The sequence below is a fragment of the Aedes albopictus genome, chromosome 2, assembly GCF_035046485.1.
Source record: "Aedes albopictus strain Foshan chromosome 2, AalbF5, whole genome shotgun sequence".
Lineage (NCBI taxonomy): Eukaryota > Metazoa > Arthropoda > Insecta > Diptera > Culicidae > Aedes > Aedes albopictus.
Window position 1 is genome coordinate 509,180,883 of NC_085137.1, and position 22,487 is coordinate 509,203,369.

The following is a 22,487-nucleotide window of genomic DNA, read 5'->3' on the forward strand; positions in this document are numbered from 1 at the left end:
ATGAAAAGAAAGCATTTAAAGTTTTTTCCCCTTTAAATGAATCATGTGCTCAAAAGGGGGTCAAGTTTGACCCATTTTTGTAATATATTATAAGACAAGCCTCCATAAAAACACAATTTTGAAAACTTTAACAATAATGTAAAGTCTTTATGTTGTGTATAAACTTACAATGGGTGTTTACCTTCCATTCTGTGCCTAGTTTTGTGTTTTCTTTCAATTTACAGGCAAATTAAGAAAAAGAGATCAAGTCTACAGTAATATTTTCAAAAACCTCCGAAAGACGTAGCTTCCCCAGAATTTTGTTTATTCTGACTAGAATACGATCTAAATTCACTTCAAAAGTTGTCAAACGTGCCTCGCAAAACATTTTATTGAAAATCTAGCATTTCTTAGAATTTAACTAGGAATTGCCACTACAACTTTCTTTGACTTCTTCATTGGACCTTTAGGGCTGGAGGGATCATTTATATTATCTACACACTTAAAAAATCTGAAATTTACACGAGACGGAATTATCAAAGATCATAAACATTTTTAAGACTGAATCATAAATTGGATTCAATTTTATACGCAACATGTAAACACTGGTTGGTTGCGAAGAATTTCAACAATTTCAATCCATTTGACCAGAAACGTAGAATCAGTATCATATTTATCAGGCACTCTCTAACTCACTGGAATAGCCGAGAGGTAAGAGATGTGGCTCACAATCAACGGATCTGGATACGAATCCATGTATGTCCATATTTTACTTTTATATGTTGAATCTGTTAATTCGGAAGCATTATTCAGGAAAAGTAAACAAATCATTATTTGTGATCTGGTTTGGTACTCTGTTATTCTAGTTTCATCAAAAAATAGCCTCCAAATTTTCATTCAATGTGTTGTAAAATAAAAATCAAAAATTGATCTCTATTCTCAAATTTCCCAGCACATATCCTTTGGAAATACGCTTGAAATGTTTCTGAAAATAAATACGCTTGAAAACTTCTCTTAAAATTCCGGAAATGCTTTTGTACATTCAGTCAGGTTTCCATGTACACTGACGAAAAATTCTTAAAAATAAAATCTCGAGAAGCTAAAACATACTTCTCAGGAAAATAACAAGTATAAATTAATGATTCAGAATGCTTTTATTTGGCTATAATGTAAAAATACATTGCTGAAAAGCATTCCATAACCATTGACAAACGGTGTGTTCACATAAGGAATCCTTATAGGACTCTGGTAGATGAACCAATTAACACTCCTTTGAGTTTCTCATGCAAGCTTACAACCCTCCGCTATTCTGTCTTGCTTCTTACCCTATTGTGGTGATTTCGTTACCAATCAGGTTGTTCCAGAATTTGAGAAAACATGGAGACGCTTGGTTTTTGGTAAATGGCATTTTACACCACATCCGTTTTTTACAACTAACTTATATTGTCGCTGAAATACGATCAAAATGCATCAATCATAAGAATGACCCCTATGCATTTCTACGGTTAACACAATAGCCAAAGAAAGTAGAAATACATTCATCAAGTATATGTAGGTCTTCATAAAGAGCTCGTATTTTGCATATTCTCATTTCCAATTTGATTATCAGTATCGCACACATCGGAAGACCTTGCACTTTTCCTGACCATATTTGATGGTTCTTCTACGCGCGCGCTTCGATTGTTTTAGACATTTTTTGAGTCTTTCTTGTTTTGTTTGAAGTAAGAAGATATTGCTTATACACTTTTATTCAGCCCTCGGATCGGTAGGATACATCTCAATGCTTTCAAATCGCTATGATTACATCGACCATCATCATCATCATCATCGGCGCAAGCAGACATGGGCTGGCAAACCTGCTGCATCATTATTTTTAAATTCCCATCAATTGGGTTCTCGGTACAGCAGCCGGCAGATCCATCCCTAGGGGAGCCTAGGTTTATGCTGCTTGTATAAAAGGTACTAGATCCCTGCATATCCCGGCGATAGATCTATGTAATCTTCATTTTTTTGTCGGAGCCTTGTCGTCGACAGGACACCGCTTACCCAGACACACTTTCAAGTGGCGTCGAAGCCATTTCTTTTGTTTTTTTCTGCGTCGAATGGAGAAAAGCAACTTTCTTGCTGCTGTCCTTGTTTGGGCGCAAGGCTCTTGAAATTTATGAATGGATTAGCGCTCGCAGAACACATAGTTGGGTGGGAAAAAGAAACTGGTGCGAAGAAAAACCCAATTTCCATTCCATTAGCGCTAATAACATTATCGAAGAGGATCAATTAAGTGGAGCACTGCTATTATTGGGAACTGTGTTTCCCTTTCAACTGTGGTTGCTTACTCTGGTTTTTCACAAGAATGGGAAGAGAACAATCAATCTCCAAGCTGCCTACGTGTTCAACCCTAACACGATTGATACGATCTGCATGACGCACACCATGTCTGAGACCACGGCCAATTCTAATTGCTTCATTAAACGGCCGTCGTGCCGTGGATAATTACTGTTTTACTCGTCTGCTCAATAATTGTCCATTTCAATTCTAATGTTTTTGTTAGCAGCGCGGGATCACGCACCCGATTGGAAATGGTCGTAGAACAAAACGAGAAATCATGCATCTAGGCAGCAATTTAAAATCACTTAACACTCCACGCCGGACGGCGCGGATGGCAACACCAGGCCGAAAGAGAGAGTGAGCATTCAATTACCGAGTGCGACTCCCATAGAGCATCTTGTTAACAAATTATGATCGGTCGAAAGAATTTTGGCTCCGTCGTCGTATCCCCTGGTGTTCCGATGCGCGGGCCAGCTCCGCTTCACCTTAAGAGGTTTAGTCATCAGGTCTTGTTGGGAGGCCCCGCAGACGAAGTCGTGTTCGTCGCGATCGTTATCAGTAGTGGGCATGCCGTGAGCATTCTCAGTCTCGATAGAGGAGGAAAGTTAAATGTTTAAGGTCAATCATTTTGTTTCTTCTAATGCTTTCTTAATAGGGGGAATTATCAGAGTTGTTTTATTGAAAGAATCGTTTTCTCTTTCTATGTTTTCTTTTCTTCAATTTGCTAGCCACTTCAATAGGTTTGTCCCAACAAAATTTAGAAAACCATTCAAATTTTGTTATGTATCCAGAATACTTGATTCTTGTACGATGCTATCACTTTTTAAAAGTTTTGAACATACATTTGAGGTCAACAAAATTGAATATTGCTTATGAAAGAGCTAGTAAATCGAAGATATAACTACAAAACAAAAGTCTTAAAAATGTCCACAGCCAGATAAACCCAACGCATTCTATACCGATTCCCCCTACCAAGCCACACTATGCAATGTGCTTTCCAAGCGAAACGAAGGCGTTGCAGCCAAGAAAGCGCTGGAACTGGAATTTACATAGAATAGCATTCCTGTGCAAGCATGAAGCGTTCTTTTCCGGAGGCTTCTGGCACTGTCAGCACATGCAGTGCTCCCCACACTACCGCACCGCCTCACCCCACTATGCCAGTACTGGCCCGAAGATGAAACTGGTTACACGTTCCTCTGGTATTCCTCACACCTTAAACCACACGGTCAGCCACCACAGATGATCAAAGAAGATCCACCACCACTTGGGCTTGGGTTTCGGTGGCTCCTCTTTGGTTGGTTTGCTTTCTTCGCCAGGTTCTTCGGCGAGGCTCGATCCAGCGTGGAGCGCGTCTGATTGTCTCGATCTTTCACATATGTTGGATTTGCTATAGCCGCATCCAGAGCTGTGAGAACAAACGACGAACTTCATCATAGGCACACGAAACAATCCCCAGGAAGGGAAGGTTGCAGAACGTTTAACCTTTGAATGGTGCACGGGTTAGAATACCTAGACTTTGGAAAAGGGGAAACTATAACAAAACTCTATTTTTGAATGATTGGCTAAATTTGATTTTACATTTTAAAAGTAGCATTCAATCTTCAATTTGAACATTTGGTTAAAATGCACATTAGTTATGGTGCAACATCGCAGAAATATAACACGGTCATTATTATGACCAACTCATGACTTAATTTTACATTGGTAATTTTTTTAATTTTATTTTCATTTCTTTTATTTTTTTATTTTTATTTTGTATTTTATATTTCTTTATTCGACTTGATCTGTATATGATGAAGCCATCAAATGTGGAGTCACTTTATCAAGAGTACACTGTTTTTTTTTTGTTTTCGTTTTCTTTCATTCGTTTATTTCCTTTTTTATTTTTTTTTATTTGACTTGATCTGCATATGATAAAGCCTTCAAATAAAGAAAAGCAGCTTTGAGCAACATGTACCTTTCTTAAACATTTCACTTTTGTGTTGCAAAAATGAAAACTTGGTTTTCCTTTTGTGTGCATTTCAACCTATAGAACCACCAATGACATATTTTGCAAAAATCTATATCACGGTCAAAATTCCATAATTTTTATAAGAACATATGTTTTCAAATAATAATATGAACAAAGTATCTAAATATACCCCAAAGATACTCCTACATGACAACCTTTTATTCAAGTTCCTCCAAACCCACAAAAAAAAAACAAACAATTCATACATGAAGTTTGTGCCCCTAAAGATTTGGTAAAATTAAGAAATTAGATTCTACGACATTGAACCTTACGCAATATGTGCATTACACTAAATGTATTTAGCTTAAAAATACTTTCAATTCAAAATTTCGCCATTTGTTTGCTTATATCCTAAAGCCAGTTTCCCAAATATTCAAAGGTTAACCATATTCTAAAGGCTTCCATGCCGCCTCTCACCAACAACCGTCCCCAAATATCCCACCTCGATGAGCAAACAGCGAAACGGATTCAATTTCCTCGTTAAGTGCGGCCCGCGGTCTCCAAGTAATAAAACACACATAAAACCAGTTTCGCTGGAATTTTTTGAATCAGAAATACATTCCTTTTTGTTGCAGTTTTTTCGCCCTTTTCTACCCCCACTCAACCAACGTTCGCTTCTCCGGTTTGGAGCCGCTTATAATATATTGTCTTGCTTCTTATCGCTTTCCACGAGGTTCTCACCGTCGCGTCGTCTCTCGTTCTACCCAGATTTTGCTCTGCAAGTATCACCTTACACCTCGTTCCACATGCACCGTTCCAAATCATCCGACGTCTTCGGCCACGTCCTTGTTGGCCAGCACACACTCACACACAGACGTCCGTCCCAAAGTTTGCAATCGCGATCGTATTCAGCTTCAGCTCATTCCCAAAAAGAACTTCGGGACGTATCGATCAACTTGCATCGTATTCATCGTCATCTTTTTGGGGATTCCAGTTCCCTGAGCCTCTTTAATTTAACGAGCTTATTGACTTTGGATCTGGGGATTAAGTGATACTGACTGACCGGCACCGATTGGCGTTTTCTCGCGCGCTCGTTTCGTTCTTTTTTAGCTACATACCCAGAACGGCTTCGTGTAGGTGACATTCTGATCAACCTGGAAGGCCTCTCCGAAACTTGTTTGATTTTTACGGACTTGCAAGGCTCTAATACATTTGTCAAACAATATTGGGGCTAGCCTCTTAGAGACGAATGCCCCTTCAGGGTAAAGTCTCTATAAACAAAAAAAAAAAAATGGGGCTAGCTCCCTCCAACAGCCAGAAACCGGGGAGACTTTTTGGCAGATATGCAGAAATGGACCGTACCACCCGGATCGACATGTGAAAAGAGGGGCTCGAATTATTTGTGTAAATATTGTATGTGCTATGTTGAATGTATTTTGAAAATGTTAGAAAGCAACAAAACAACATAATCAGAGTACACCAAATGGACCCAAGGTGGGTGCCATTCGACGATCGGAAGCCGAGTTTGTTCAAGGTTTGTTTGGCTTTGTCATTTAGATGAAAATGTAATAAGAAATACAAACTGCTGGCATTGTTACATTGCCGTTTTAAGGGCATGTTGAATGAAAACGTTTGTAAATTAATAATAGTACAAAAATGGTCTGCATGTAAAGTGGGACTAAACATGTCTGGAGGATTTGCCGTACGGTGAAGATCTGATTCATAGTCCGGTCATCGATGAAACCGGCTTTATAACTTACCGCGAACTTATTATTTGTGTTAGGTAACACATGACGGAAGATGATAATAAATTGGAGGCGTCTTTCGAAATGGTGATCGCTTGGAAGTCCTCATAAACCAAATGGTCGCTTTCTTGTGGAAAGGGACAGATTACCCCTTCCTTCCATTCCTTTGGTAGCAGTTCGTTTTACCATAATCTGACTGTCAACCGGTGCAAGAAGGTAGTCGACTTTTCTGGGCTCATCCATCCTTTGTTGGTTTTAAGTTGGTGAATAGCATCCTTAACTTCCCTCAGTATGGAAGATGGGTCATTTCCGTCCTCTGTCGCATTGACGCAGGACGCAGTCGTTTCCTCCGTTGCCTTGATCTCCCGTGCTTTTAATTGCTCGGAACTCTGTCCGAACCTGACCATAAAAGTAGCTATTGCAGAGGCTCCGAAGATGTTCAGGTCTGCTATGTAGAAATGCATGGATGAGGGAGTTTTTCTAGAAGTTTGGAAGAGGCGGAGCCTGGTTCTATTGCCAAAGACGGGAAACCACCCGGAGATCCGTCGGCATGTAGGCCAATATTATTGATAGACACGGCGAGGAAGGTGCTCGGAAAGATCATCCTCAATAGAATTTTGAGGCACACCGAGGTTGTTAATGGTCTCTCGAGCGACCACCCAAGCAACACACATATTATAATAGAGTTACGGCAGCGCAAGTTTTGGTTGTATAGAAGTTTATTTTACGTAATTTTAACATTGTGTTGAAATAACGTAAAATATACTTCTATACAACCAAAACTTGCGCTGTCGTAACTCTATTATAACATGTGTGTTACTTGGGCAGTTCGGCTTAAGGAAGGGGTCCTCGATCGTAGACGCTATCCTGTGGATTACATAAACCGCCGAAATAGCGCTCCAGTGTACGCGGAGGGGGAATCGCTACTGTGCAGTAGTGACTCTGGATGTAAGGAATAAAGGGTGAGTCGTTAATTATTGTGCCACCCTACCTTCAAGTGATTTGCAAATTGTCTACAGTTAACGAAATTAAACCAAATTTTTACTGAAGTTTCGTATATGTATGTATTTCAACTTTTTGGTATAGGTTCAAATTTAGGATGCGTTTTAGTGAAATTCACGACATTTTCAATTAACGCCCTCCATGTGGACATGTTCAGGCTCCATTTGCAACAAATAATTAAAGCTCTCTGGTTTGTTTATGCGCATCGTGCCTGGTTTTCACCCAGCTCCAAGCTTATGTTTCACTGACAACCGTTCCTGAAACCTATTGACGAACATTAAGATGACCCGATAATGTATAATCATCAATTGTTCCAAAACGCTATAACATGATTTTAGATTTTAGCATGTGATTGTACAACATCTTTTTTAGAACTGTGAACTAAATTTATTCTATATTGAGCGGAATCCCACTGATAACTGCTCAATTCATTTTATGTAAACAATAGACTCTAAGGATAAACTGTACAAAATTTGGTTGATTTTGGTGAAGTAGGAAAAAAGTTACGTTAGTTTGAAAATGGCACAATAATTATCGACTCACCCTTTACGTTCATTTGCGTCAGTTGGCCAACTATTGCCGATGCGTTCCTGCGTCTGGGGATACCCGGGTACCTGTACAACAATCTCGGAAGTTACTTCCAGAATCGAGTACTAGTTTACGACACAAAGGTGGGTCGGCAGTACTTTCACATTACCTTAGAAGTCCCGCAAGGTTGCGTCCTGGTCCCGGTGTTATGGAATGTCATGTCCGACGAGGTGCGGGTAGAGATAGTCAGCTTCGTTGACGGCATTACGCTGGCAGTCTACGGTGTATCGATCGAAGAAGTGAAGTTGACTATTGCCCAGTGCCCACTCGATCATGGTTGTAAAGGCTTGGATGAGATCCAGCAAACTGGAGTTGGCTCACCACAAAACTGAGGTGGTGGTTGTGAACAACCGAAATTCGGAGCAACAAGCGGTGATCAGTGTAGACGATTGCACTATCACTTCGAAGCGCTTCGTTAAACACTTGGAGGTGATGATCAACGATAAGCTTACCTTCGGTAGCCACGTTGATTACGCCTGCAAAAGAGCCTCCACAGCAATAGTAGCACTGTCCCGAATAAGTTAGCTAGTTAGCTAGTGTCGCTACGTCCAAACTAAAGCATGGCGGCCCTACGAGGGGCACGGCGCTAAGTTTCGAAAGCTACCGTGGGAAGCTGAAAAGTACTTGTAGGTTGATGTGCCTGAGGGTTGCGAGTGCGTACCGTACTGTGTCAAACGATACGCTCTGCGTCATCACTGGTATGGTGCTTATCGGCATCCTTATTAGGGAGAACAATGACTGCCAGGATGGACTCCACGGTCGAATGGCAACGCGTTTGGGATAGTTCCACCAAAGGAAGGTGGACCCATAGGCCATAGGTTCATTCCGAGGGTAGATAGTTCGATTAACAGGCGCCATGGGGAAGTAACATTCCACCTGATACAGGTCCTTTCAGGTCATGGTTGCTTCCGACGGTATCTACATCATTATGGTCAAGCGGTTTCTCCCGATTGTGCAGTATATGCTGGTTTAGAGCAAATGGTGGAACACGATTTGTTCATGTGCTCGTGTTTTTGCACATGCTTGCCATATTCGGGGAGGACAGAACTGCGGACAATGTCATCCAGAGGATGTGTAGGGATGAGTTTGGCTGGCAGCGATTAAGTGGCCGCGGAGATAACATCCTGGTAGCGTTGCTGTCGTAGCGTCGGTCTACTGGATTGGATCCGAGCCCGCTCTTGGAAAGGGGTCCACTTTTAGAACCGGGGCAGGTGACCATTCTACCGTCAGCAACCTTCTGGTGCAGTTGATAGGGCCTGAAGGGTAGTAATACCCTTGCCTTCAGTAGGTCAAATCGAGTTGGGCGTAACCATCATGCTTGCAAAAGAGTTGATCGAAGGCGTGGTGGTTGACGCTGCTTCGAACTTGAACTGGCTAAGCGCCAGCATGCTATCTTATGGTGGACTCTCCAAAGCGAGTTCGTTGCTGCAGGCTTCGCAGCTAACCTTGAGGGTGTAATGTGCACTAGCCCCTCTCTGAAGCAATTCCTTTTTGGTGGTTCCGGAGAGACGTAGGGTTTGACGTCCATGGGAATGTGTTTAGTGGGTCGAGAAGAGGGTAGTCCTAGCTTTTATTGTGGAAAACGTCCTTAACTCCACACTATCTGAACTTTCCTGTTTGGGTATCTGTTGTGCATATTTCCCCCCCATGGTTTAAAGCCTGTATCCGCAATAATCGGGACACAGAAGTTCGGCTGTAGCTCTGTAATGAATCGATAAAATTGGCCAAATTATTGACTGAGAACTCTTTGGTGTATGTTATTATTTGTGCCAAATTTCGTAAAAATCGATGTATTACTTTTAACTGTGGATGAAAAACAAATATATGTGATTTTAAGGATTTTGTACAGTCATGACCAATTTTCATTCGCATAGTAGATGGTTCTTTTACGCTACAGTTCAAAGTTCTGTGATGATAATTATGAAATTACGTTAGCAGTTATGATACTTATAGAGACATGTTCTTGCAAAATTTCATCAACTTTTATCAATTGGTTAGAAAGCTACTGATGTTGCTAGGGGTGAGTGTTAGTGGAAATTGTTCGAGTTTTTCATGTGCGATGTTTGCCTATCCATAACTTTTGAATTTCTCAGCCAATTTTCATAAAATGTTCACAGAAGGCAGTTGATTATGTGTTTATTATGTCTGCAAAATTTGGTGATTATTGGTATAGTACATTCAATAGTACAATCGAAACAATAAAGAGTGCTGACTAATTGATGTCTGAGGGGCTAAAATCACGTTCAGTCCCAATACATGTTTCGATTATAAAACTGTTGAGAGTACATCGATTTTTTTTTAAATTTTGCCTATGCAACGAATATAGATTGAGTGGTTTGTGTTCAAAATTTCAGCCATTTCCTTTGCCAAATTCACAAGTTACAGCGCTGACAAGCAAAACTAGGGGCTGTACAAAATACAATGGCGCACATTCTACTGTTTCATAGCTACAACAAAAAGTACTGCACCGATTTACATGAAATTTTGTAGGTGAAATGAACACATCTTAAGATGTTATAGGGCCAAATTTGAGCAATTTTACAGATTTATAGATGTATTTCTATGTCTCGATTATTGCGGATACAGGCTTTACAAGGAAAAAAGAGGGGCCACATCGAGGGGCCAACGCTGTCTCGAGATTCTGCGCGTATAATTTGGCGACATCTGGTTGCTTTAATCGCTCAGGGTTGTACCGTGACGGTCACTGGTACCGTCAGAGCCGTAGCGTGCGGTTGGCCAGGTTGGCCCCCGCCAAGGGCGCCAACCTCAGAGGGGCGCCGAAAAGGCCTAAAGCTATAAGAAAAAGTGTTATGCTAAAGTTTTCTTGAAAGTTATCAAGATTTCACTATTTTTAGTATTTCAGATTAATAATATATTTTTTAAGTTTTTCCGTATTCTCGAAAATTCAGATTTCTCTAGTTCATTTTGAAAATTTACCATAATGTAACCGGAAATTTATTGTATATTTTCATAATGAGCAAAGCAAAAACAATATGCTTTCAAAATTTAAGTGAAAGTTTCTTTCTAAAAATTTCTTAACATACTCTCTGTGGAATGTTTTGATGTAACATTTTTTTATCTGTATTAACGAGATTTTTAGTCCTTGGCTAGTTCATCTCGGGACCCACGCTTTACTTACTGGAAAAACTTGTAATTAGAACGCACGAAATGTTGCTAATTGACAAATTGAGAGATGAAATTTGTGAAAAAATCGCGTTCTGGTGGGATTCGAACCCACGACTCCGTATTCGCTAGACCGGCGCTTTAACCAACTAAGTCACACAACAGGTAATGACAGCAGCAAAACAAACTGCTTGGTGGCTAGGTATGCGGAGTGCGAGAGTAAGTCTCGGCTTCATATAAATAATTCGCTCGCATTTGTAGTTAGTGGGCACAAACAGGAGTGTGTTGTGGATTGAGAGAGATGAGTTTGTGAAATAGAAGTGTTCACGGTGCGGCTTCGGAGTCAGTTTGGCTTTCTACTCCGCAGAACCATTACCTGTTCTGTGGCTTAGTTGGTTAAAGCGCCGGTCTAGTGGGTTCGAATCCCACCAGAACGCGATTTTTTTCACAAATTTCATCTCTCAATTTGTCAATTAGCAACATTTCGTGCCTTCTAATTACAAGTTTTTTCAGTATGTTTCAGACATACCACCAAATCTGGTAAAATGCCAGTTAAATGGGCAATATGTATCATTGCACGCTTTACTTCCCTTCCGAAGGAAGAACTCACATTTTGTGAGTTTGTCGGGAGTGTAGTTCGATCCCAGGTCCTCGGCGTGATAGTCAAGTGTTCTAACCATCACACCAGGTCCGCTCCACAACATCCGTTTCTTTCAGCGATGAGTTTGTAAATTTTTTTCAAGGATATTTTTAGAAGTTCCTTCACAGATTCCTATAAAAAAAAACCTTCATGCTTCTATTTCTCAACACTTTTTGTTGACAAATATTCCTGGGTTTCTCCTGGAAAATCCTGGAATTTTTTTAGAAATTATTCAGATTTTCCTTCAGAAATTCATATAGAGATTTCTGTAAGAATATCTTTAAATATTACTTTCAAGCCCTTCAAAAGTGTTCTTTAGTACCTCCTCTATGCATTGCTGTGGCAAATCCTGCTGAGATTCATTCAGGAAATCCAGAAGAAATGCCTCTGAGAACTCCTTCAGAAATTCTGCCAGATATTGTTTTAGAAAATCATATAGATTGCTTTAGAAATTTTACCATAGTGTCACAGAAAGTCTTCTATAGATTCCTTTAGAAAGATAAAGTTCAAATAGCACTCAGAAAACCTTCCATTGATAGCTTACGAAATTGTTACATGTTCACTAGAGATTGCTCCATAAATTTCTGATAGAATTTCCCTTGAAATGCTTTCATGAATTTCCTAATTAATTCCTCCAGAAAACCATAAATTTGGAATTCCTTCTGAATTTTTTCTAGGTTTTCTGTTTGAAAATCTGTCATTGATTTTATACAAAATTTTCCCAAAGGATTCTTTTGAAAGCCTTCCATGGATTCCTTCAGAAATTTCTCAGGAATATTTTCATAAAACCTTCAAGGTATTTTTTTTAATTGATTTGTCTTTATTTGAGAGACTTTCAGTACTTGACTGGTTCGTCTCTTTCCCATATTTTTTTTTAGAAAATCCTCAAGAGATTGCTGAAGACATTTTTTTTAGGAATTCCTTCAAAAATTCTTTGAGGTGTATTCTTTCAAAAAATTCTTCCAGTGATTCTCCACAAATTCTTACGAATTACTCCACGAATCCCTGAAATAATTGCTACATAAATTCTATAGTTAATTCTTTCTGAAATGATTCCCGGATTTTCATATTCACTGGGTATTCCAGCACAATTTCTTTAGAGATTCCTACATTATTTTATTTATCCACACCAGCAGGAATTCTTCCGAAGATTCCGACGAAAACTCATGTATCAAGAATTCCTTTTGGAATTTATCCATGTACAAGATGTGTCTAATGATTACTGAATATTTTCTTAAAGATCTTCTGGAAAATATTTTGATTAAACTTCAGAAGAAATCTCTGTAACTTTAGTTATTGAAAATTCTGGTAAACAGGCACCAAATTTTTCACTCACTCACGAGAGCAACGATCTATCACACAGTGATATTATCCGGATAAAGCAGCCCGCGATATTTTCCATGCACCCACAGACGATTGAAAAGGCGCTCACTCCGGCTCCTTTGCGTGATAAAAGTATGCTCTCTCCAACTAACGCTCGTTCGCTCTCGCAGCAGAAAAGGGTTGCTCAGTCTGCACCAATCTACGTTTTCACCCGGTTGACGTCTGAGCGGTGCCGTGTTATCTAGATTACCTTGAAAAAAAGTAGATTTTATGTAAACACGGCACCACTAAACGTCAAATAATTAATCTCGTGCCTCGGTGGAGACGTTATGTGGCTCGCGGACGGAGTGAAAATGTTGATGCTTTGTTGTTTATCCGTGAGTTGTGCATGGAGAGAAAGAGAATTATCGTGAGCGCTGGAGTGAGAGATTTTTATTTTTCATCCCATGCAGTGAATAATCATGATCGCGGAGGCGGATAAATCCGGGGATTTTGATCGCGTGAGTGAAAAATTGGATGCCTGGGTAAAACTAATTGAGCTAACCGCTGAAAATTGGTAAAATAGATCGTTTAAGGTTTCCTGAAAACCCCTGAAACTCAAATCAGTATTTTTCAAAACAAAATTCAGTTGAACCAAAAATCCAGAATAAAAATAAATTATGCATTATTTCTGTGAGGAATCTGAAATGTCATTACTAATTATTGTGCTGGTCCTAGTGCAAGTTTTGAAATGCAAAATGTGCTCGTACTCGTACTAGTATGAAAGAACGAAATTTTGTAAAATTTTTGGGCGACTCTCACTGGAATTCCTAAAGAAAAACACGAATGTAAAACATAATAAGAAAATAAAAAAAAAAGTTGGGAGGATTTGTTTCTTTGCAACACCAAAATCTAACTTGATTTTTTTTTTGAAAAAAAAATAATTACTAACTTTTCCAAATTAACATTGTTCAACTGTCGTGGGGCGCCAATCCGGATGCTTGCCAAGGGTAGGGCGCCAAGCGCTACGGCTCTGGGTACCGTACATTGTTGATAATGGAAAGTTTTAGGCGCAGTTTGACCATCATAAGGTTGGCGTCAAAGTTGAAATGAGTTAGGTCCTGGATGTCGATAATGTCGGAAAAGTGCCGTCCGTCAATCAGCCGTCAATTTGCGATTACGCATAACGATATCCAATTTGTTGAATATTGTCCAATGTGGAGAACTTCGCCAACCTAACCCCACCTGCGTTACAAGTTGGCGCCTTTGGGGCGGTGCATGTTGATTGTACTGTTGAAACACATGTTGATTGTGTTGAAGTTGAAAAATCGGCTCTTGATCCTCAACCTGTACATTCTTTCGTCGATCGTCCACCAATCGACCACGCGCCTCTGCATATCGCCCATCACGATTAATAATGCTGTTGTGAGCCTTTCCTCCTGGAAAACAGACGCTCAGACTTGCAGCACGTTTCACTATGAGGTAACAAACTGATTTTCAATTCGATGAAAAACCAGGCCATACTAATCCAGAACCATGTAGTTTCACATACCCGATGAAATAAACACATATATATGATGATATTGTAGAGAAAATTAAAAATTATGTTTTATCAGATATGAAATTTAGCGACCTGTGTACTTTTCAGTGGTTTGAAAATTTTGATTGTCTTCAGTTTCATGCGCAGTCTTGTAAACATTTTAAATTATTTTTTATAAAATAAGCCTGTTAGAGACCATGGAATGTTGATTGGTTAACGTCAAATAGACGAACATGAGGTTTGAAGTTGAAAAAACCCTTTTGTATTTTTTCCTGCCGCATACTGTAGATGAATGATTTTTGTTGGAAATTCTACGAGGAAAATCATTCGAAGGCCGTAAACGATATGGCATACGTGAAAAAAGTAATTGACAAGATGTTAACATGTAAGAAATAATAAAAAAAAAATCTGGTCTTTTTTCGATCAGGTATGACTTAGAAACTTTTTTCTCAAACGTCGCATCGCTTTACGGTTTTCGCTGGTCTGATGTCACATGAAGTATCTTATAAATATCATTCATCGATTTATTTTTGGGAATCAAGCTAAGAGGCAGGCTTTGTCCCAGCGTGGACGTTACTCCAAGAAGAAATAGATAACGGGCAATTCCTGTTGTTACCGAAACGACTTCAATTATTCAATCATGATTGTTTTGCAACCTTCACTTCAATCAGCTTTGCATTAATTTTCCGAAGTCATTTACAATTGCTGTGACACAGATTCGCCAGGAGCCGTTTCACCATAAATCTCAATTTTCATATGCTGCACACGTAGCCTCGTCTTGCCTAATAGAATTCAAATCAGAACTGGACAAACGCGTGTATACTGACGTACAGCAAATTAAATAGCATTGCTGGGTAGTGCAACTGAGCAACTGCACCGCGGATTGACGCAATAATTCATTCGGACCGATCTACATACACTAATTTTCAAAACTACACTAGATCTGTAGCTGTGACCATTTCTCTCCATTGCTGCATTGACAACCCTGTTTTTATTGAAATTTATGAATTTCGCTTGCATCTGTCCCAACAATCTCTAAATCGACCATTAAACCATCAACGACAGGCGTTGAAAATCAGCTGAAAGCTTGACACCGGTATCCAACGTCATCGCGCGGGTACTCCATTATTCAGTGAAAATGCCCAATTTAGGTTGTCAGTTTCAATTCAAAATCGCTATTTCACTGAGGCTCTGCCTTTGCACATGCTCGCCAAACAGACGACCGATAAGACGACCTTGACAGAGAAAGAGATGCTCGCCTCTGGTTTGGGTCTATTTTTGGCATCGCCACCGCCGCCACGCCGGTCCACTAGTGCAGCATAAATCATCCCGGCGACGGACCCGAATACCACCTCCAGCTAGACCAATTCATTTCAATTTATTTCTCCATTTTTTCCCCCACCACACAGGTCAAGAAAGCATGCGGATTGCCTTCGCTGATGCACACCGATGCCCTGACCGGGGCGTACGAATCCACGGGACCCAACGCACTGTTGCAGCACAACAAGTGGATCCTGGCGCCGAACAACGAAATGCTACAGTTCGAGATGACCATCGATAGGAATAAGGACCTGTTCCTGCAGCTGTCATCGACGTGAGTATATTGAATGATCGATAACTTGAAAAGGTGGGGGGACTGTTAGGTTATGGTCATATTTGGGGGTGATGCTTAACTCAATGAAAGACATTTTCGATTCACAAATATGTATTTGCTGTGTCAAGCACATCAATCTAAGTGCTATATGGTCGCTCTGGTGTGTATTGAAATACGAGAAGACACAATAACTCTTCATAGCAGGAATGGAAAATATGGAGGCGCGTGGTAGTTCATAAGATTATGAACTCCGGGCAAGGGCACGGTTGTTAGAATACAAAGATGGCCGCCACAGGTAGTCATGCTACTCATTGCAATTTTCAAGAACACAAATCAGATTATCTAATAAGCCACCAAGACTGAAAATGCCGCTTGTTGCTTGCTCACCAGTAAAGAACATTGAGTTACATTCAATACCCGTTTCTTTCGACGGATCTCTAGATTTGTGCTCTCAAAACATGAAGGAAAATGCATTATTTAGAAAGTGGATGCAAGAGACCTTTACCTTAAGGTGGGTATAGAACGAAGCCACACTTTGAACTTGAAATCTAGTTCCACACCTTGGCCAATTGATCAGCTTTTTTAATACATCGGTCCAGTCGTTATGGGACTTCGTCTGTTTTTAGTTTTAGATCTCGTTTGCATGATCTTGGAGCAAAATCCTCTAAATATAATGAAATAGATATAGGCATTTTTCCCAGTTCAGCTATAGGGTAGCGAGCCACTTGGGCAGTGGCCGGCATTTTGGACACTCTTCGCTGTAACTCAATCAATTCCAAACCAATTGACTTGAAATTTTGTACACGGCTAGATACTATCCGCATCTCACCGCGTTCCTAAAATTGTGTGAATTGGTTCAAAATTGGCTGAGTTATAGCAGAAAAGTGCCCAAAATAGGACCCCTGCCGAGATGGTTTCACTTCCCTATATCTTCCAAACTTGTCTGAAATGGCAGATTCATTTGCAGCGATTGCACAGAATTCAAAAACTAATGGAGTCCCATGGTGATTCAAACCATCATCGGTTCCAATGTAACAAAATGTGATCTCTCTTGAAATGATCTCATTCAATCAGAGCAATAGAACAATAAAGAATGCCATTGTAACGTAGCTGTTCAACGCGTCTAATGTGTTGTATAATAGTTATGACACGTATATGTGCGATCAAAGGCTGCGCCCCGTCGCACGCGGAGCTGTGCAGAATCTGTCCCAAGTGAAGTACCAACAATGGAATTCCTTTGTAGTCTCCTCTCTTCTGGGCTCGACAAGATATTCGTTGTTCCAGAGCTCGCTCAGACTGTACGACACACTCATGGACGTTAATTGTGCGACGCGTGCGCCGCCGGTACTTACTTTGCGAGCGCCGTGAAGTGTGTGTGTGGAGTGAATGGAAAATTGTTCTAATTGAAACAGAACGTTTGACCGTGATGTAATAAGATCGACGATGATGGTGATGAAGGTGGGTGGAGGAGTACATTTATATCAAGTGTAATAATGATTGGTCGTGTTAGTTGTAATTTTCACGAAGAATGACAATGTCTTCCGTTTCCGTAAGGTTCGAAATAATGGAAGGGATGTTTGACGTGTTCGACTTCTTCTGCTTCTCAGCTAACTGAGAGCTTCCTCTGTCACTGATCATTTTGCATGTGTATATCGTGTGGCTGTGGCAGGCACGAAGATACTCTATGACCAAGGATTTCCTTTACTTAGTTCCTGGACCGACTAGGAATCGAATCCGGCACCCTTAGCATGGTCAAGCATGGTCATAGGATATTTGCAGGATTTTCAATCTATAAATTACACCACCAGTCATAAGTACGGACTCACAAAAAGTATTGCAACAATATTGCATCACCCTGACTCACCTCGATATCTCCAAAACCTGAGAACTTACAAAGATGCTGTCTTCAGGAAAAATATTCAGAAGATCAAAAGCAACAACTTTTCTGAAGGCGGCATTTTTGTAAGTGTTCTGGTTTTAGAGATATCAAGGTGAGTCAGGGTGATGCAATATTGTTGCAATACTTTTTGTGAGTCTATACTTATGACGGGTAGTGTATATTTGTAAAACTTTTAGTTTATATAACTTATTCATTGTTTTTTTGTTTGTTCAAAAATTGTACAAAATATTCTCTAAATATATCCAATAGTTTTAACATTTGGCAATACATGTACATAAGGGCTGTTCATTTAAAAAAAATGTTATTTGATTCTCAGGTCCATCCTCACATATTTATTGGCATCGAAAAACAAGTAATTCGTCTAAATTTAATACTTCAATACTTTTTGTAGTTTGTCATCTGGTTATGTTTGTCTATATTTTTTTCCAAGAGATGTCGACCAAGATGGAGTTTAATATGCCTCCTGAAGGTTAGACTTTTTCAAGTTATTGTTGGACTAGCAAACATTTCAAAAATGTATCGGAATCTCAAACAATTTTGTCAGAACTGACGTAAAAACCTGACACCTCAATTTACCCCCAACACGAGAAGAGTGTTATTTGTGAAGAATGGAATTACAAAGTTTAGAAACTTTTTTGTCATCTTCCACTTTGTCATCTCATGGAGCACCATCGATGATTAAGGGCCTGTCTATAAACTACGTAGACTCTTAGGGGGATAGAGGGGGCGGGTCTTGCCAAATTCCACGGTTCATACAAATTTTCGAAAAATTTTCTATGGACAACAGTCTATCAAGGGGCAGAGGGGTCTAAGATTGCCAAAAAAAAGTTTACGTAGTTTATGAACAGCGCTTTCCTAAGTATCAATGATAGTTGAAAAAAAGTGTATTCAGCTAAAAATTTTAAAATCAAGCTTAAGAGCGGTCCCAGCCAACCAGTGCACTGTGGAAAAAATCGACCCAAAAAAAACGGATCTTTTAACGCCGCTGGTTTCGTAACGTGAAGTTGACCATTTCTGACTTAAAAAACTACGAGAAATCGATTCATTCACCGCACGGCACAGGAAGTGGTCCATTTTGCCCCATTTTGCCCTTTTTTCATAAAAAAAGAGAATCAAAATGTACTTTCAAACAACTAACACGACTGCAGATCGTTGAAAATAGCTGCAGGTGTCATTAGAGGTAAATAGAAATCATAAACATTTATGAAAGATCCTTTGAAATGCTTATTTTGCCCCATATGACCCAACAACTGCTGGAAATTGTGAATTTTATATAATTATGAATGGATTTTTAAGGTTACTGATTTGAATTTGATTTTTTTTTGCATAAACAAAAAGCGCAAGATCTGTTATCACCATAATCATCTTCAGTAGTTGTCCAATTTGCCCCATTTTGCCCTATTATCATAGAAAAATGAGAGTTAAAATGTATTAATAAGAAACAGATATGCTATGGAACGTTGAAGTATGTTTTAGTTGCAATTGGAAGCTAACAGTGATCATGCGCATATTTGAAAGATATTTTCCCTATTTTACCCTACATGCCCCTAAAACTGCTGGGTGATAACATTTTTCGTATTGTTTTGTGATGTCACTCGTTGCAATACATGAAGTCCTGTTAATTTTTATATACCGTCAAATGGGGTAACTTGCAACACTTTTTGACTTTGAAGTAATATCATTGAAAATCTAAACATTTGAAACATACTGTAAAGCATCGTGTACACTAATTACCACGAGTAGAATACTATGCAGCACTTGATTTACCGAAATACGTTGCCACCTAATCTGGAGGTGCGAAATACATGCTTGTTGCAAGTTACCCCATCTGTGGGGTAACTTGCAACACGTGACATGAAGCTAAGTTAGCTACTACTAAACTGCACTAACATTCTAGTACTTGGTCACATTATGAGTTTTTGATGTAATGCACGAAAAAAACATTGAAAAGATGTACAATAACCAACTGAAATATACTTTTTCATGAAACGGTTGGTAGGGAATCGCGCCACTTGGGCGGTGGCTTCTATATTCGTCTGTTTTCCACTATAACTCAGTCAAAATTGAACCAATTGACACAACTTTTGGAATGTGGTGAGATAGGTATAGTATCTACCCGTGTCAAGGGGAATGACATATCCTTTTCTAACCGGAATATCCGCATTTATCCGTTTCTAACCGTCGTTAACCGTTGCTAAGCGAGCTGCTAAGTGAGCAGCGGTTGGACACGGTTAGCGACGGTTAGAAACGGATAAATGCGGATATTCCGGTTAGAAAAGGATATGTCATTCCCCTTGACCCGTGTACAACATTTCAAGTCAATTGGTTCAAAATTGACTGAGTTATAGTGGAAAACAGACGAATATAGAAGCCACCGCCCAAGTGGCGCGATACCCTAGTTATTACAAGCGAGAGCATATCATTTCACTGCAGGTCTCACGTCACTCAAATATAAAACAAATATGGATCTCGTGACTCAGTACTAGATACAAAATGTCAACATTGCTTATCGTAATTTCTTAAAAATGTAGAGTGAGTCATCTTTAGCTAATTTTCAGTTTGAAGTGGTGTTTGGCTACTTCAGGTAAAATAACATTATTTAAACAACACCCATACAACTTCGTAAATATCGTAGCCGTTAGTTTGAGCATTCAGCTGAAATAATTTGCTCCTTCGAGGGTCAGAATTGATATTGGTGATTGTTTAAGAACGTCCACAAACTGATTTAATCTTTCAACAAGGTGAAACATGAATAGAATATTAAAATATGGCAGTCCTTAACTATGTTTGAAGGTCTCGTTAAAAAAATGTTAAATTGAGTCGATTTTTTTTAAATGAGCTTGTTACGTAATTAATAAATGATTCATTTCTATCAGAAATATCGTGAAACGAAAATCAAAAATATTTTTTTTGGTAATTTCAACTGTTACAAGTTACCCCATAGTGGTTGTCGAATCTGATAATGATTTTTTACATTACTAAGTCTATAAGTTTATCAAACTTTTATCGTTCAGCTAAGCTTACTATTAGATACCCTAACTATAAGCGAAGTCATCAGACCTGTCGATCTTACCATAGGAGAGATGTAAAGCACGATTTTCATACTTGTTTTTATGGCATAAAATGAGCAAACCGTTTTAACCGTGTAGCTCAGTAATTAACAAAGAAATAAAACTGATTTTTCCACTTAAAAGATCTTTTGTATTAATAATTTTGATAACTGGAATAGTGGAGCATGCTAGCTTTCATTATTATGAGAAAATAGTTCACATATAATGTATGTCATCGTGTTGCAAGTTACACCGCTGTTGCAAGTAACCCCGTTTGACGGTATACAAATACGGTTTATCGATTAGCTTTAGAATCATTCTCGAGAGGGTACAAATAGCTGTCCATTTCACCCCAATTTGCCCTGATTTGTTTTCGCCTTGATTGATTGATTGATTTCCCGCATTTGCTTATGCACGAATTGATGAAATTTTGGTACTGAAAACAATGTAATCGAAAGGACAGATAAAAAATATGACTGGTGGGGAATCAGGGTATAATAAGCATTAATGATAATCTTATTTGTGATAAATATGCACACAACTGATTAAATGAGGTACCATTTGATAACATCGGTTTCAGTACCAATGCTAATAAGGGAAATTAACTTATTCATTACATGACAAAAAATCAGCGCAAAATAATTTATTCATTACATGACAAAAAATCATGGCTAATTGGGGTGAAATGGACAGCTATTCATACCATTCCGAAAATGATTCTAGTATAAATCGATAAACCGCATTTGTATATATCCAAGATGTTTCAGGACTTCATGTTTTGCAATCAGAAACATTACAAACCATACAAAATATGTTATTATCCAGCAGTTTTAGGGGCATGTAGGGTAAAATAGGGAAAATATCTTTCATATATGCGCTTTATAACTGTTAGCTTCCAATTGCAACTAAAACTTATTTCAACGTTCCATGGCAGTATCTGTTTCTTATAAATACATTTTAAATCTCATTTTTCTATGATAATAGGGCAAAATGGGGCAAATTGGACCACTACTGAAGATTATTCTGGTGATAACAGATTTTGCGCTTTTTGTTTATGCAAAAAAATCAAATTCAAATCAGTAACCTTAAAAATCCATTTATAATTATATAAAATTCACAATTTCCAGCAGTTGTTGGGTCATATGGGGCAACATAAGCATTTCAAAGGATCTTTCATAAATGTTTATGATTTCTATTAACCTATAATTGCACCTGCAGCTATTTTCAACGATCTACAGTCCTGTTAGTTGTTTGAAAGTACATTTTGATTCCCTTTTTGTTTGAAAAAAGGGGCAAAATGGGGCAAAATGGACCACTTCCCGTGCCGTGCGGTGAATGAATTTAGCACCAATCGATTTCTCGTATTTTTTACGTCAGAAATGGTCAACTTCACGTACCGAAACCAACGGCGTTAAATGATCCGTTTTTTGGGTCGATTTTTCCCACTGTGCAGTGATCGCATATTATGTCGAATAAGATTTTAAAGTGGAGGAGATAATATTTTACATGCGCTTAAATGGAGGCATGCACGCATATTGCCTCCACTTTATCATCATATGCAACATCTTATACGGTTACTGGTTGTCTGGGGTTTATTCATCCATTGTACAGTAATAATGTTTGTTGGGGTAGCAGTTTTGAAAAATTCAGTGGTGCCCAACTTAGGATTAAGGAGATGAGCAAAGTTTCTCCGAAGTTTAAACAAAAAGTCTGCTTGTAGTTTCGCTAGAAATGAAATTAAAAATTGC

General features: G+C 39.0%; 1 protein-coding gene across 1 annotated transcript in view; it reads left to right on the forward strand.

The window, feature by feature from the left end:
- LOC109420434 (division abnormally delayed protein) overlaps positions 1 to 22,487 on the forward strand; it is a 325,353-nt gene that overhangs the window by 289,472 nt on the left and 13,394 nt on the right. The window contains exon 5 of the mRNA XM_062854521.1: positions 15,605 to 15,789. Coding sequence (XP_062710505.1) covers positions 15,605 to 15,789 — 185 coding nt within the window. The remainder of the gene's footprint in view (positions 1 to 15,604; positions 15,790 to 22,487) is intronic.